Here is an 18,193-nt window from a genome sequence, read left to right as displayed (position 1 = left end):
CCTAACCAATTCTCACCCACCAGACAGTCCACCCATCAAATCCATACCTCTCCAGTTTAGAGAGAAGGATGTTGTGGGGGACCGTGTCAAAGGCCTTACAGAGGTCCAGAGAGACGACATCTGTAGCCCTTCCCGTGCCCACTGACGTAGTCACTCCATCATAGAAGGCCACTAGGTTGGTCAGGCAGGACTTGCCCTTGGTGAAGCCATGCTGGCTGTCTCGAATCACCTTCCTGTCCTCCATGTGCCTTAGCATAGCTTCCAGGAGGATCTGTTCCATGATCTTCCCAGGCACAGACGTGAGACTGACTGGCCTGTAGTTCCCCGGGTCTTCCTTTCTTCCCTTTTTAAAAATGGGGGTTATGTTTCCCCTTTTCCAGTCAGTGGGAACTTCACTGGACTGCCACGACTTCTCAAATACGATGGATAGTGGCTGAGCAACTTCATCCACCAGTTCCCTCAGGACCTGCGGATGGATCTCATCGGGTCCCATGGACTTGTGCACCTTCAGGTGCCTTAGGTGGTCTCGAACCTGATGTTCTCCCACAGTGGGCGGCTCTGCATTCTCCCAGTCCCTGCCTTTGCCTTCTGCAACTTGGGCGGTGAGGCTCGAGCACTTGCTGGTGAAGACTGAGGCAAAAAAGTAATTGAGTACCTCTGCCTTCTCCGTGTCCTGGGTAACCAGGTCTCCCGTTCGTTCCGGAGAGGGCCCACATTTTCCCTTGTCTTCCTTTTATCCCCAACGTACCTATAGAATCTTTTCTTGTTGCCCTTGATGTCCCTGGCCAGATTTAATTCTATCAGGGCTTTAGCTTTCCTAACCTGATCCCTGGCTGCTCGGACAATTTCTCTGTATTCCTCCCAGGCTACCTGTCCTTGCTTCCACCCTCTGTAGGCTTCCTTTTTGTGTTGGAGTTTGTCCTGGAGCTCCTTGTTCATCCATGCAGGCCTCCTGGCTTTTTTGCCTGACTTCCTCTTTGTTGGGATGCATCGCTCCTGAGCTTGAAGGAGGTGATCCTTGAATATTACCCAGCTTTCTTGGGGCCCTCTTCCCTCCAGGGCTTTTTCCCGTGGCACTCTACCAAGCAGATCCCTGAAGAGGCCAAAGTCTGCTCTCCTGAAGTCCAGGGTACTGAGCTTGCTGTGCGCCTTCCTCGGTGCCCTCAGGATCTTGAACTCCACCATTTTGTGGTCACTGCAGCCCAGGCTGCCCTTGAGCTTCACATTCCCCACCAGCCCCTCCTTGTTGGTGAGAACAAGGTCCAGCATACAAGGTCCAGCATGGCACCTCTCCTCTTTGGCTCCTCTACCACTTGGAGAAGGAAGTTATCATCGACGCGTTCCAGGAACCTCCCAGATTGCTTATGCCCTGCTGTGTTGTCTCTCCAACAGTTGTCAGGGTGGTTGAAGTCCCCCGTGAGGACCAGGGCTTGTGAGTGCGAGGCTGCTCCTATCTGTCTCTAGAGGGCCTCATCTACTCGGTCTTCCTGGTCAGGTGTCCTGTAACAGACCCCCACCGTAACGTCACCTGGCCCTGCCTTCCCTTTAATCCTGACCCACAAGCTCTCAGTCGGCTCCTCATCCATTCCCAGGCAGAGCTCCATGCACTCCAGCTGGTCATTGACACAGAGGGCGACACCCCCTCCTCGTCTCCCCTGCCTGTCCTTCCTAAAGAGCCTGTATCCCTCCATCCCAACACTCCAGTCATAGGAGCCATCCCACCACGTCTCCGTGATGCCAATAAGGTTGTAGCCCTGCAGGCGTGCGCACGTCTCTAACCCCTCTTGTTTATTCCCCATGCTACGTGCGTTTGCATAGAGGCATTTAAGTTGGGCCCCCGATGAAGCTGTCTTACTGGCTGGAGTTGCTCTGTGCTGCTCTTCAGGAGCTCTCCTGCTGAGTTCTTTCTCCAGGCTCTGGGCACCTATTGCTGGCCCTGGCATCAAACTGGTAGGAGTGGGATGGATTGAGGTTCCCCTCCCCCGGCATCTCTAGTTTAAAGCCCTCTTCACCAGCTTGGCAAGCCTATGACCGAAGATGCTCTTCCCCTCCTCTCACAGACGGACCCCATCAGCCCCCAGCAGACCAGGTTTCTCAAAGCGAGTCCCATGGTCTTAAGTAGCCAAACCCCCGGCTGTGGCACCAGTCCCGTAACCATTTGTTGACTCGCCAGATTCGACTGGCCCTTTCAAACCCCTTCCCTTTGACCACCAGGATTGATGAGAAAACTACCTGCGCTCCCGAGCCCCTTACCGCCACTCCCAGGGCTCTGTAGTCCTTGATAGTCCTCAGACTGCTCCTGGCTGTGTCACTGGTGCCCACATGAAACAGCAGCAGCAGATAATAGTCAGTGGACTGTACGAGGCTTGGTAGCCTCTCGGTGACATCCCTGATGCAAGCCCCCAGTAAGCAGCACACCTCTCTAGAGAGTGCGTGCAGTGCAAATGGGTGCCTCCGTACCTCTCAGAAGAGAGTCGCCTACTACTATCACTCGTCACCTTTTCTTAGTTGTGCTGGTTGTTATACGGGGGGCAGATCGGGCTGCATTACTCAGCTCCAGCGCTTCTCCTGGTGTGACAGGACTTTCCTCTTTGGCCTGCAGAGCGGTGAAGCGGTTCTGCAAGGGCACCTCAGCCTTTGGGGGAAGACTCCTCCTCCTGCTGGTCCTTGCCTTTGCAGCCATCTGTTCTTCTTCATTACTGGCCCCCCTGCTCCCTTCTGCGTGTGCCAGTGGGGGAGTTATTGGTTGTTTGGCCATGGGCTGCAGACCCGTTGCAGACTGCACTTGGAACCAGCTATTTAGCTCCTTCTCTGCCTCCCTGATGTTACACAGTCTTCTCACCACCTCCTGCAGCTCAGCCACCTGTTGCATATATTATATTATATTATATTATATTATATTATATTATATATATCTTTTATATAATATTATATTTTTATATATTGTATATATTTTATATAATATTAAATATTATACATAATAATTAAATATAATATATAAATAAATATATAAAATATATACATATATAAAAATAAATAATATTTATATCTTATATAAATATTATATATTATATAATATATAAATATATTATATGTATTTTATATGTATATATAAATATATAATATATTATATATGTATATTATATATAAATATACTATTATATATAATTATATATAATATATTGTATTTATTTTATATGTATTATATAGTATATAATACATATTATATTTATTTTATACATATTTTATATATTTATACATTATATTTTTCTCTGATGCTAATCAGCACTAAAAAGAACCTTTTCAAATATATGACATTATTCTTAAGGGTTAGCTTGACTTGGGCCAGGCAGAAACTTGTCTACCTGATGTCACAAAACAAGTGCAAGCTCATTTTGACAATTCTGTTCCTTGCCTCTTTGGAGATCACATTAATACGTAAACCCTGAAGGACTAACAGCATCTCAGATACACTTCCAGAGAAGAGATATCATTCACTGGGTATATCAGACTAGGAGATTTTGAAATCCATTTAAAGCATCCCAAGATTTTATATCTCAGAACCTCCTCTACAAACTTTCAGCTGATGAAAGGAATCAGTTTGGAAAGAAACATGCATGTGGGTGGGGAGAAAAGGCAGTTGCAGCCAGGCAAGCTCTGAAAAAAAAGATTTTCCTGAGATGGATTTCATAGCCATGAAGGTGGCAAGAACACCCCATTTCTCCATAGGGATGCTGAGTGCTCTCCTCAGTCCCTACACCTGCACAAGGCAGGAGCACCAGTTTGCTAAGCTCCTGCTCCACTGGAAGCATTCTCCTCCTGCTCTCCTTGCGCTGCTGGTTGATGCGTGAGGGCAGAGCTCCATCCTCTGTCTGCCAGCCCTTCTGCTTGGCCTCTCCATCCCAGAGGAGGAGATTTGGCTGGCAGCCACCGCCTTCTCACAGCAGCCGGAGGACAGGACAGGCCTGCTCTCAAGTCGAGCTCTCAGTGAGCAAGTATGGACACTTCTTTGGTCTGGGTTTTTCAGTTGGGCACCTAAGTCAAGCAGCCTGAGTCTAGCCCTAAGCCTACTGCGTATTTATTAGAAAAGACACGAACCTCTAACCTCTCCAGCTTTGCTGAATGATCAAGTTCTTTCAGTATTTAAGATGCCTTAATTAGCATTCTTGACCCAATTTACAAATTTCTTGCTGCTTTGACTAATCCTGCAGACTTGAACAGCAAAGTCTTAGCTTGTAGACAAGCTTTAAGCTACAGAATGCAAATACTTTATTAAATAATTGTTTACAAGGATCCCTTAAAATGGAGGCTGGACATCACTTGCAGTGCATAAATGTTGTTTTAAACACGCAAGTCAAGACACAAATCTTCTTTTCCAGTATTCAGTCACCGCAGACAAAAATAAGCTGCTTAGCACAATAGGGAAAATATGAAACATGCAGTAATAGAAAGCACAGTATACTTCCCATGTCAGCCCTGTAACTCGAGATAGATAAAAAGATGTGAACTCTTTTCCACTGAACTACGAGTTCAAGGGTAAAGGAGCCATCTCCCTCTTCTACCAATGCAGACAGGTGTGACATAGCGATGGAGTCTATGTAGAGGCTTGCTTTCTATTGAAAAGTTGTTGACAGCGCTCTATAAGCTGCAGCAGAAACTGAATCTGATAACAAATTCAGCCACTGAGGATTCAGTAATGGCTAGGACTCTTGACTTAGGGCCTCCAGCTCACCTTTTGCCTCTTTTTCCCATGCCTATTATATTATTCTGCATTGACTGAAAATAGAATTGTACAGTTCCAAGATCCAAAACTGAATTTCTTGAAGATATGTGGGAATCTACGTTTGACTTTTTTTGTTCAGAAATTCCACAGCAAAGTAAGACAAGGATAACATATGGATTGTTTTCTTTTTTAGTTCTACACTTGCACTGTCTGGTTTCAAATACAATATAATATATACATATAAATATATATGTATATATGCACACCATATATAGTGTGTATATAGAACAAAGCAATCATCATCCTGACTCCACAACTAGCGACAAAGGTCCAGTTCTGAGAAAATGACATAAGGAGACAAATCAAAATAGGAAGGTGGGAAAACAGCAAGACAGGCAGAACCGTTGTAAGTGGGAAAAATAACTTCTTGCCTATGTTTTTAACTGTAGCAAATACTCTTAACATGTATTTTAACTTACTTGCATGTATACTTAGTTACACATACGTGACAGACTCTGAAATTACTCCCCTAGACGAGCATTTCTAACATTACCATATGAAATTATCTTGTGCCTATAACACATTCTTTTTATTTTCTATTGCTCTGTTGGAAAACTAGGAACACGTCACAAAGAGACAGACTGTGCCATTTGCTTCTTATCGTAGAAATGGCACATCGGTGATGAGAGTAAATTGTCTGTATCCTGTCTCAGGTTTTATTTCTGTGGAGTATCAAGAGCTTTTTCTCCTTCCGCTGTGAAAAGCTGAATGTTCTGCAGGGATGAAAACCATTTAATTCCGCATTTAATTTGACATGACTACGTACTTGAAACCATTGGCTTGCATTATTTTTCTGGTGGTTTTACAGAGGTGAAGGTTCACACTGCAAGTTTATTAACCTTGCCAGTACAATAAAAACGAATGTAAACAGGTTCAGATCAGAAGCTAAAATGTTACGAGATTGGGAAGGAAAACTATATCGGTGTGAATCAGAGTTTAAATAGGGCAGCTGTGTGGTTATAAATACAAAGTTTCTGTGCAATGGCAATGTGAAAATTCCATTTTAGGGAGCGTACAAGACACCTGAAAGCTAAATTCAATTCATTAATGAGAAAAGTAATTTAAATTATTTTTACAACTGATACTGGTGTTAGGAAGACTTATTTGATTTTTTTTTTTTATTAGAGGAGAGAAACAACTAGTACCAGTTCCTCAGGGACTCTACTAGAAGTGTGTAGCAGCACAATTATCTTCTCCTGTTGCTATCTAATTTATTTGTTATTTTGATTTGACAATTAACATTGTCTTTGGAAAAATACAGTATCCCAAACTGTGCTGGTTTGTAATACTATTGGGTTTTTTGCTTTCTTCTAGATTAAAAGTTGCATGTTAAGGGAAACCCCCTTTCAAGAATGCCTGTTTCCTATCTTTTTATTACCAACAAAATCGTTCTTATTAAAAGTGAGATTTTTTAAAATTTGAATTTAATTTTGTTTTTCTAAAGCTGATTATTTGCTTCATGGTCTTTTTTTTTTTTCATCAGCTACAACCATTAAAATAGACTACCCCTGTTTTCTGTAGGTTTGGAAGCATTGGATTCAATTGTACTTAGTGGAGAGTTTTATGCCTAAAGCAAGGATTACATTTATCAGTAAATTTTCAGCTACTATCATGTTGTCACAGTCATAACTGCAATGTTAAATCTCTAAAACTACCAGGAAATGTTCCAAATCAAACCAAAGGTGTGGTGTCCACCTCAATTAAAATAATAGATTTTTAGAGCAGTTCTGGTAAAAGTCCATATCTTAAACCTTACTTCCACAAAAAAACAGAAATGGCCTGCTCATGCCATTTTAATTTTGAAAATGTTAAAGCATTTCACTTGATAATGTTGAGATACAGTATGTGATTTTTGCGTGGCCTTTCAGTCAGCCCAAGGTAACCAGAAGCAGTTGTTTCCATACAGACAAGAACTGATCTAGCCTTGCTTTAAGGTCCTTGTGGTCATTTACAGCTGTTACTGCTTTAACTGACTTCACACACAGCAGGCTCTGCTCATTTCCTCTGTGCCAGAGGACCTTAAAGTAATCTGAGATCTGGAGGAGATCTATCTGAAATCTATCTACATCTGAAAATGTAAACCAAATCTTACTTGCAAGAAAGGCCACGCTTGTGCTATTTTTTGAAAACAAAGTAGAAACTGATCTCTCTAGAGAAACAAACTTTTGTTTTAACAGTACATTCTTAATCTGACCATAGTGATAGTCTTTACCATCCATGTAAGGGCTTCTTTACATGCTGACCTTTAAAGTATAGCTGTATGTACATGTGGATGTATTTCAGTATTGTTCACATTTTCGTGCCAGCATCCTTAATTTAAATGTGAGAGCTGGACTTCTGGTCCCAGTGGATTAATTAACAAAAATGCAATGATGCACCTCGTCAGCATCACTCAGGTGATTCAAACTGATGGACATGTGGAGATCGAGTTACAGTAATTCATCCGTGAATATATCTTCAGCAGAGCAGCAGGGCAGCGCTGATATTGGTTTCCTTGTTGTAGCCTGACCTCCCCATTACTATTAGTAGAGCATTATGCTTACCCATCACCTCGGCACGGTCAGGTTTAGCTGTGAATTCATGGGTGTGGTGCAGAACCTGTTGAAGTCAACAGAGTGGCTCCCACTGATTTCAGTGAACCATAAGTACAGTTTGAACTCCTCACCCCTCCAGCCTCTGCAGAATCTGGGCTCCCAAGATATCCCAGGAATCAACGCATGAAGGATGCCAGTTTCCGTGGAGTCACGATCGATTTAACCCTCAACTGAAGCGACGTATAGTTGAACAGTTTCCGTTCACTGCACCAGGATCAGCAAACGAGTCTTAAAACTCCAGTGTTGCTAACTAGAGGCACCCAAGCGAGGGCGTCAGCACGGCTTTGCTAGCTCAGTCAGTGGGCAGGAGAGCGCTGTCTCAGAGCATCCTTAAAAATGTATAAAGCAGCTTGTGTGACAAGGTGAAGATGGGAATGGAGAGCTCCCATACTTTATTTTTCTATCACCATTTCGTTATTTATTGACATTTTTTCTGACTTTAGTCTTGGAGTGCATATTGATTTACATGGTGAGGTCCCTTTTACAAGTTTTATAACTTAGACTTTGCATTAAATCAAAACAGGAAGGCCTCAGTTCTGCAGGTGCACTGGCCCTGTGAGGCAGAACATCTACGTGGCATCTCCATAGGGTCTAAATCTATCTGGCCCCTGGAGTTAATCAGGTTTTCCTTCTCAGTTAAACTATGGCAGTCATGCTTTTGCTTTAAGACATATTGATTAAGGACTTTTTCTTGGAATTATAAGGCTTAAATCTAAATAAAAAAATGAATAATCTTTAAAAAAATTATCCACGTTAGTTGGAATCCTCATTTTCAGTCACTTAAACCTAATCTTCAGTAAGTATAAATCAATGTATAGTCTTGCTGAAATCAATATAGCCACTCTGATTTATACCAGCAGCAAATTTGACTCCTGAACTACAGTTTTACTGATACCCTGGTGTCCCTTAAGAGATAACTCCAATGATTGTAGTCAACAGTAACTGTTGTTTTTATTTTGTTGTGTGAAACATAGCTGGTATTTTTAATGCTTTTATGAGAATGCCAGTTTTAGCAGACTGCAACATGCAACATTTAACTAAGTGTTATAGATCTTCAAATTATCTATGAGGGTGCAGTTTTCATGGAGAAAGAAAAATGAAACTTGCCAATTTAAAGTGCAGCCTTGCAGGGGTAATAGGGAATTCTGATTTCTCCGTCTAGAAATGGGAAACTTGGTGTATTTTTCTAAGGTGTTTTGGCTATTACCTATCTATGTGATCACAAACTTGAACAGCGTAAAGATGTGATTTTATGTCATCTGCCAAAACACTGTGAGAAGCGCAAAAGACGTAATGGCGCGAGTCACGAAGCCACGAAGGGCAGAGCTGTGGTAATTGCCCATGCGACAAAGGGGACCTGACAGGCAGCTGCAGGTTAGCAGCTGAAATGCATCCAGACACCTTATTGGCCTTGTTTAATGTTATGCATTCAGTCGGTTTAAAAATGTCCCCCAAACGTTGAGCGCTTTGGTCATTTTTCTTGGGCAGCGGAGCAGAGGTTGAAGATACTCTGAAGAAGGGAAGAGCGCCTGCCTGCTCTCATAGCAGCTTCTTCGCTAACGAGAAAGCTGTGCCCTGCCACCTCCCTCCTTCCTCTCCCCTTCTGCCTCTTGGCTGCTCGCTAAGCCTGTAATTTAAGAGAGTACTTGGACCTTTTGCCTTTTATTCTGGATCACCTTAGAAGGCTGCAGAATTATGAAATCCAATTTTTATATCGAAAAAGTGGGCTCGGAGTCTGTGAGCTCCTGAACTTGCTGATGGTGTGCTCCTGTTGACCGAGAGTGAGCTGAGGTTCCCATTCATTCGAGCAGTCAGTAATTTGCATGGGGAAATTTCACCTCCATTTCCATTACTGATAAATACTGCTCTAGAGAGTGGAGCCCTGTTATTCAAAGCATCCTTCAGAAAATTTTTATTGTTCAGTTGTGGCATTTTACTGCAACATTTACAAGAAAATAATAATTATTAAACAAAGAACATTGGGAAGGCAGTTCCACACTGAACAGATCCTGGGGAAATAAAACAACAAAACAAATACAGGCATAAGTTAAAGCCTGCCTATTGCTCTGTTTCTCTTCATTTCATTATCCTCCAAGTTTCCAACAAGTATCTACCTGACCCTTCAACTGGGTGCTGAGTCAAGGGAGGCAACACGAAGCCCAGCTGGATGCTGTGAGCAGCTGCTCCCCGCACCCATCCACCTCCCGGATTCAGGGCAGGGATGACTGCATCTGGAAAGGATCCCCTTTGCTTCCCTTTGCAGCCCATCACTTTTCCCAGCTAATGAGGTAGGAGGGCAGAGCCAATGCTGAGCTCTTCACTGAGGCACCACCAGGCTGAGACTTGTATCAGCCAAGCAAGGAGGTACAGGAATGATCCTTTTTACCCTCCTGCTTGGCTGAGCAGGACACAAGATCAAGGCAACCAAAGGGTTGGCTTTATTGCTCATTAAGTCTATTTATCTGACGTTGCAGTGTGCTGTGAGCCTTGTGGGTCTGAGACTTAGCCTGTTGGTGTGGGAATGATTGCAACGCGGTGCAGACTGTTCTGCGGGTTCAGCGCAGGATACATGGACAGAAGATGGACAGTGAGGGAGCACCAGCCGGTTTCAAACACTGACAGCAGCAATTGTAAGAAATGCTATCGCTGCTATCAGTCTGGCTTCAGCTCAAGCTGCGGCTGTCTAAGAAAGCTTTGCCTGCTAGCTTCTAATGGTGTGTCAGTTTTTGAAGTGACAAAGGCCTCTGAACATCGCTTGTGCTCTTTTTTTCATCAAACCTCTCACCTTGGCCTTGCAAACCCTCCACCCTCTCCTCGTTTCTAATATAAGCTTTTCCTATAGGCAGTCCTTTTTTCTGAAAATCAGCCTGAGAGTATCAGCAAAGACTTCACTGATTTATTTTCTGTGCCAGTGAGCTGGCAAACCCCACTAAACTTTTTAATCAGCACAAACCTGAACTTAAAGCCAGCTGTCAGTAGCTCTGTCTCCCTTGCTTCCTTTCAAAGGAAAACACGATATCCCATCAGTGCTTCCCCTTCCAAACTCAGGACAAGCCAAGAGATGCCCAACACCGTGCCAATCCGTCTTTGCCAGCGCTTGTACACCCCCCAGCACTGCACAATGTTATGAAGAGGTGTATACTTGGGTCCCAAATCAACGTAACTACGTCAGCAAAGCACCTTACCCGTGCTAACAGAACTGTATGGATTCAGTTCTGGCATGATCTCTGATCCCGTGAGATTATGCCAGAGACATCTTTAAGAGCTTTTTTTACCCACTCGCCTATTCAAGCAAGCTGTGTGAATGTCCTGTTCACCCAGACTTATTCTTACCTTTGTTAAATTAAATATCCTGCCATAGTCACCAATCCTACTTTATAAACTTCTCTAAAATAATCTTTCAAATAGCATGGAATTTCCTTCACATGGCAATCAAAACTTGAAAATCATCAGGCAGTCATCATCACTTGCTTTTACTTTACTTGAAGTTATGATTCATGAAAAAATGCATATAGCTATCGTGACAACTTGGTAAGAGCATCTTTTTTGCAGTCTGTGATGATCTTTGTGTTGAATATAGCACAAAACCTTAGATTTTCTGGAGCAGATGAAAGCAAAAATACATGTAAGCTCTCTGGCATTTGAAAGAGGTATGAGGTGAATCTTCAGGGAGAAAGGAGTGCATATCAGCTTGGTTTAGTTCTGCAAACAAGATAGCTGTCGAATAAAATCCCAGAAAATTTGAGCAGTGGTATTTTTTCCTCTGTGTAGCCTGTCAAATTCATTCCAAACCTTCCCATACCAAAGCTGACCTCCAGAAGGAAGATAAAAATATCTATTGTTTTTGCAAAACCTTTTATATCATCTTAGCTGTACTGAAATAAAGGTAAATATTTTTTTTGCCCAGTGCCACATTAATTCAGAAAATACTGCCTTTTTGGCAGAATGTGTTGTTTATGATAAATATCATACGAAGTGACTTTTAGCATTTGTTTACAAATATTTATTGAAGCTAACATTTTCTTAAATGTACTATACTAAATAATTCATTAGAGGATTAGCCACTCAGAAAAAAAAAAAAGACTGAGGTAGCTCCGGCTTAAATTGCCACATTCGGATTTGACTGAATGTTTATTATTTGTGTACAAACTCAGTGTTTCTAAATACAGCAAATTTCCCTTTTTTAAAAATGCATCAGAAAACTATAGTTTTAGAATGTCTTTTGTACTAATGAAGCCAAAATGCATGAATTATTAAACATGCTCATTTTCAGTGCTCATGCATTTGAAAGGTTTGCTTTCCTTACTAATAAGGCGCACACACCGCTGAAAAGAGGTAATTAGAGCATCAAAGGTAATGAACCATCCTGAAACTTCATAATGCTTTGCCTGAAAAAAATCATCATTCAGCTGAATAGCAAGAAACCAAAAAAAATGTCTACACTGTTGTGTCCAGAAGGATGAGAACCAAAGTCTTTCCAAGTAACTCCATAGCTATGGCAAGAGGCTTTTAATCTTCTCAAAAATACCTTCAGAATTGATGTAGGAATGGCAAAAGTGAACCCCTGTGGTTATATTTCAAAGACTGTAGTTTTAAGGCAGAAATGCTTTAGTTCTTATAAATCAAAGACTTTTTTCATCCTGTGAGACCGTTCCAATCCTAGCAAAGAAGAAAAAGTTCCATTCCCAATTTTCTTCTTTTCCAATGATTTTAATAATCTGCTTTGTTTTATAAGCAGTGGCAGGGAAAGATGCTTCTTGCGGATAAGAAGGAGCACTGGCACTTTTTATGATAGGAAAACGTGTACATCATACCAAATAATGGGTGCTCTGTGTAAGCCATGTCAGAGATTGTGCGTTGTGTATCCAGCTTTAGAGAACAAGTTTCACTCCCTGGTTTCTCATTACTGCAATCCTGTTTGAACTTCGCCCCCAGACATTTAGAAAATTACAGTAAAATGACTGCATATTGTTTACACAGATTATTGACTATGTTTTCTTATGTAGATTTAGGGAGGAAAAAAAGGTCTTTTCTACATAGCCTGAAGCTCTTAAATACACGTGAGAAATGTCTAGACAGCAGCTTGAAAACCAGCCTTCATCTCTGTAAGGTTCAACACTCATCTTTTTTATAGTCCGTGCATATCCGTCGCTCTCAAGAAGCAGTGATGTGTTAAGGTACAGAAGCAGCTCTCCGAGGCGACCGCGGGGGACCGTCAATGAGCCATGTTCCGGCTTCCGCACCAGCTCCTTCCCGGAAAGTCGACTGCATGAAAACTCAGTAGTAAAAGGGAATGCATGTGAAATGACCCGGCTGGTCTTAATAAAGCAGCGGGCGTTGTGCCACCTGGCAGCAGCCCATCACAGCCGGTGTTAGGGCGACAGGAAAAGGCCTTCAGGAAAAGGCCTGTTGTTGCAGGAAATAGGGATGGGGGTTCAGCGCAGAAAATTGGTCCTCTTCTACCGGGGCTGAGGGACCCCTATTTCGCATGGGGAGCAACCGTGGGAGCGCAAGAAAAACCCTGCTTTCTGACCCCGGCAGTCTCTGAACATCCCTGACAAGAGGGAAGTTACTGCTTTGGTATTATAGTCAGTCACAAAGTTTTCACGCCTACTATTGCCATCTCAGAGGTGTGCTTTGCTCCCTGCCTTCGTTGGGGCCCTGACAGCGATAACCCACACCTGATGCAGCCAAACGAAGGCTCTCACCACCTTCGTTAGTGGGCAGAGACAGGTACGCGGGGGCAGCATCACTCGCTCCTATACTCTTGTCTCTCTCGCCCACTGGGGAGGAGTGGGTAGCCATAAGACTCCTTATTTAGGATACCGTGGTGCTGCAAAAGACACAGCCAAAGGGAGCAAGTGATAGAAGCGTTTCCCATGCCGGCTGTCTCCTCCCCGCAGCCCACGGGGAATGGTCTTTGGAGCAAACTGCCCCCACAACTGAGTTTTGGAAGGACTCGGTCCAAAAGGGAACTGGGGTGCAGTGTGGGTGGCCAGGGGGTCGGGATCTGGGTGCAAAGGGAGCAGTGTAGCTGTTGGGCAGCACAGATGTACCTGCAGGCAGCTCGGTTCGATGCCTGTAGTGAAGTGGAGTGAGTCGGCGCCTGCCTGCGCCTGCCAGTTCGTGCGTCCTTATCCTGATGTACTTTACCCCAGCGGCAGGTACATTGCTGTCTCAGCTGAAATAGGTCTCATATGCTGAATGTGTTTGGCATGAAAGGTACTGTAGGAAAATAATGTAAATTAGTAAAACCAACTAATGTTACCACAATTAATTTTTCAAGTGGCAATCAGTACGATTATAAGCACAAACCTCCCCCTCCCTCTCCAACCTTACATAAATGTTGCCGTGGTGCCTATGTCAGCCTAATCTTGAGATACACACATCTTACTCTATGGGGGTTAAATACTGTGTACCATGCATCTCTGCTGGAGACGTAGCTAGAATAAAACATATGGTGTCAGACAGTGCCTGGGGGATTTCTATAGGAATAAACAGTGATTCTGTCCAAATGTAACTTCTCAGGAATTCTCTGTCTGTGACCTGAAATTATGGATAGAGCAGATGCTGTTAGTCTTTTAGGTAAGATTTGCAGTGCCTTGACTTATATGAGAAAGTAAAAGAACTGTTTTATTTTAGATCATTGGGCAGCTTTTAGCTTGGTTAGGGAAAATGAAATTGTTATATATTGTTTTATTACAAAGAAGTGCTTTCCTGGTCTACTGTTTATGCCACTTGGCACAGGTCACCTTAATTTCTACTGCCGTAAATAGCTCAGGTAGACACAGGTGTGGTAGTGCCAAGAGTCTTCTACTTTAAACATTCAGGATGCATCCCACCTGTAGATGAGACTACGGTTTTGATATCAGCCATGAAAAGGAAGCTATACACCTCAGAGGTCTGTAAAGAAGGGGAAGTACTGCTCTTGAATGTGCCTGTAACAGTGCTCTTTTTCATATATACATTAGGCTACACCATCCAATATTTTTAGAAGGGAACATTATTATGTGCCTGATTGACCCTCATTTCCGTGAAGCAACTTTATGAATACCTAACAGGCAGGGCTAGAATAAATAAGCCAATCTGATTTCTGTAGCAGGTCTAATACATGTACAGATATGTGGAAGGTAACACTCATCCCTGCCTAATTCCAGACAGCAGGTCCAAGGCACTTGTTTGAACTCAGTAGCTTTGCAAAGGCAAATCCTCTGGACTGAGCAGGCTGCCATCAGCAGGGTCACATAGAAATGCCCAGGAATCAGGGGAAATAACGAAAAAGAGGTTTCATCAACAATACAGAACAGAAAGGAAAGTTGACGCATGAGCTAGGGTGCCAGCCCCAATGCATTTTGTTGCCACAAAACAGCAGCATATTAATGGCCATAGTGGTAGAAAATCATTACTGGTTTAAACACGGTGATGATGGATGGCAGGTAAATGTTGTTATGTTAGGACAAGAATGCTTTTCTGTTTTATTCAGGAATCTCTTTAAAACTATAGCCCTAACACTCATGCCTCCATTTTAAATAATTCAGTCATTCTACTCTAGATTGGGGGTCATTAATTGTAATTGTGAAGTTTTCCATTTAAAATGGAAAACAGGAAGTGGAAATCTACCGAGCCTCCACATTTTCCAAGTTTTGACAAATGAAAACCAAGACCTTTTCTTTTAGGATTTTGAGAAAAACTTCCTGGTCTTCTCAGTTTATCTTCTCCATGCTGTGAGTGCATGTAAAACACATCCCACTTCTCACTGTAGTCATTCTATTTTGAAAACAGGTATTAACAGTGAATTCTTAGGGATCTCCCCAAAAGGAGTTTGTTGACCCATTACCCTTGATTCTGTAAGCTCACAGTGTAGTAAATGGCCGACAAGCGATTTATCAATTATAAACGCTGCAGTTGGATTGATTACAGATACTCCGCTTTGGTGGCCAAATCCCCCAGCCAGCAGGTGAGTGTAACACAGCGCATGACCATAAGTAAGGACTTGTTTTTCACTTTTGCCTCCCCAGGTGATCTCATGCATTTGCCACCCTACCTTAGGATGGACTTTTTATTAAACCGTGGCGTGCAGGGCACGAGCAGAGACCTGGGTTTGGGGCAAGCCTGCTTGGAGCCGCAGAAAAGCCGAACCTTGAAGCGCCCCACCGTCCTGGAGCCGATACCCATGGAGACATCCTCCACAAGAGAAGTACAGTCATGGCAACCTGGTGCTGTGGCAACATTACCTCAGCGAGAAGGAGCTGAGCTAGGACAGGCAGCAAAAATGAGCAGCTCCCAAGAATCCCTGCTGGACTCCCGGGGCCACTTGAAAGGAAACAATCCCTACGCAAAATCTTACACCCTGGTATAACAAAAAGAGCATGGCTGGACAGTGGCTGTAAATATTTACACTGAAAAAAAAATCCAATGAAAGCTACCTTTTTTTTATTGAATTCCAATATTTATAATTAAAGAAGAAGATTGCCAAAATATTTGACAAAAAAAAATAATAATATGAACGACAGACAGTGCAAAGACTCTCTTGCTTTTTTTCTGTCTGAGTGTGAGCTTCATCTGACTGGACATCTGAATTTTTGGGTAAAAGAGTCCAGTTTTCTGATCTTCACAAGCGTTTGTGTTTTTACTGATTTTCTACGAAGTGCATGGAGACTTAACTAAAACATTTTAACTGGAAGTTCCATCAGACAAGATTTAAAAGGGGAAAAAAAATCACAAAAAAAAAAAATCACCCTATTTGTGAATTCAGCAGGAACATTGATTTGGAAAAACAAAAAGTCTTTTGTCATGTTTGCACTTTTTTTTTAAATTAGAAAAAGGGTCCTTGATTGTTCTTTTTTTTGTTGTTAATTAGGATGAGTGATGTCAGTGGAGTGAGGGGATTGATTTGTTTTTTTTTTTAAATATTAATTTAATGAGACACTCTTTGCATTTTGTCTATGCGAAATAAAAGGGTCTTCTGCCTTTATTTGTGATGTCTGCTTCCGTCGCCTTCTGCTGTACTTGGTTTTCTCTAAGTGTAATAGCCATGTCAGCACCATACTCTGAACAATGTCTTCTTGTACCTTGGGCAGAAAAGGAAAGCGGGGGGGTCATACCTTTGGAAAAAAATCGAGGTTCACTTACCCACAGCTTTTTTGCTACCATGGGGCTGAGAGCCAGAACGGCGCAAGTCCCAAGTGCTCTGAATCAAACTCACCTGAGACTCTCTGCATTCTCTTCACCTCCCACCCGGAGGCTTTCGTTTGGCTTCAATATTTTTTGGATCAGAAGAAATGTATCGACGTTACTTTACTTACTCCCTAGGAATGGATCTTTAGTCCATTTGGGAGCAGCACTCACAGAAATTAGTCGCTTACATAAGGACTGGGGAAAAAAAAACAGCTTTTCCCATAATAGGAGAAAGGGGAGGAAAAAGTCATTCCAGGTCTTAAGGTCAACACAGTTTTCTTTAGAGGAAAAAATCTTTTTACAGGGGAGCTGTCAGCTCATATTACTTTGTTGCATCTTTTGACTACGTGAAAAGTAGTATTGCTTGTTTTATACAAAGCATAAATGATTGAATACTACAGTTGGTGGGTTTAACGCAACAACACCTGAGCCGCCTCGCTAAGTGCCTCCTTGTGTGTATTCTGGCTACCTTTGTGTGCCTTGACCAAAAGAACATGGTGCAGAGCATCCCAGGTTAGTACTAATACAAACACGCTGTTCAGAGCTGGCTGGAAATATTAACTGGGGTCCGAAAGCAATAAAACTCGGTGAGCTTGAGCAGGCTGAGAAACTCTTGCAATTTCCCTGGCTGGTGACAGTGTGGGCACTGCTAATGCAGACATTTCTGCACCATGCTCAATTCAAGTTGTTTTAAAATAGGCAAATGCAGTTATGTATAATTGTTTCATTACCATTACTAATGTAATTATGTTGTTATAAGGGCACTAAGTTAGCAAAGTACATAAGCGTCTTGAAATGAATCAAGTTGCACTTTCATCCTTAGCTCTGTCAAGCCCAAGTGTTAAAGTCCTGGAAAGTCCTACAGAAAAAGCCAAATGAAGACATCCTTGAGGTACGTACTTCTTACAGACCTACAGAGAAGTGCTGAGATGTCACCCAGATAAGGAATCATTTCCCATCTACTCTGTCTCTTTGACCAATATGGTGATAAAGCACGTTAAAAAACAAAACAAAAACCCAAAACAGAAAACAAACAAAAAAACCCCCAACCTTTTGCCTCTGTAAAAAATTAAAAAAAAATCAAAAATTAAGAATTACCCGTTAAGTATTTCCAAATGGAATGTAAAAACTCCATGTTGGAGAAAGATTAAATTATTCATTCGCTTTGGGTTTTTTTCCATACAGAAACATTTTGCTAATACAAACCTAATTTAAACATGCAGAAAGAAATTTCTTTTACTATTTCCCATTGAAAAACTCTGCAGAAAACTAAACTTTTATTGGAGATTTCATTTTGGGGCAATCTAGTTCTTTTTGATTCCCACAAGAGTCTTTGCAGTGTGTTCAGCTTAAGCTGGATGGGGCATTAGTACTGCATTTACCAAAAAAAATTTATTTTCTCAGGATTCATTCAGGACTTTTGAGTCTCAGGCCATTTTCGTCTTCCATTCAAGCTTCCTTCTTGTCCTCTGAAAAAAGACAAAAAGCTTTTGGGCAAAATCGAGGCTTGATCCATTTGTTCCTGTGGCTCTTGGCTGCTCTCAAGCACGGGGGTGGCAGGTCCCACGGCAGCGCTCCCCACCAAAACTCGCCTCCAGTGACAGACAAGAATGAGCGTGAGACAGAGGGGGGGAAATAT

The 18,193-nt window shown here is 42.4% G+C and overlaps 1 protein-coding gene across 2 annotated transcripts in view; it reads left to right on the top strand.

Moving 5' to 3' along the window:
• Nucleotides 1-16,351, top strand: part of DSCAM (DS cell adhesion molecule) — a 411,800-nt gene extending 395,449 nt beyond the window's left edge. For both annotated transcript variants that reach the window (XM_076354240.1, XM_076354249.1), the window contains one exon: nucleotides 15,396-16,351. In XM_076354240.1, the coding sequence (XP_076210355.1) occupies nucleotides 15,396-15,736 (341 nt within the window). In that variant the 3' untranslated portion in view covers nucleotides 15,737-16,351. The remainder of the gene's footprint in view (nucleotides 1-15,395) is intronic.
• The last annotated feature ends 1,842 nt before the right edge of the window (nucleotides 16,352-18,193 follow it).

This window comes from Aptenodytes patagonicus, chromosome 1 (genome assembly GCF_965638725.1).
Source record: "Aptenodytes patagonicus chromosome 1, bAptPat1.pri.cur, whole genome shotgun sequence".
Taxonomy (NCBI): Eukaryota; Metazoa; Chordata; class Aves; order Sphenisciformes; family Spheniscidae; genus Aptenodytes; species Aptenodytes patagonicus.
The sequence above is the reverse complement of the archived record's forward strand: the minus strand, read 5'-3'. Positions and strand labels throughout refer to the sequence as shown.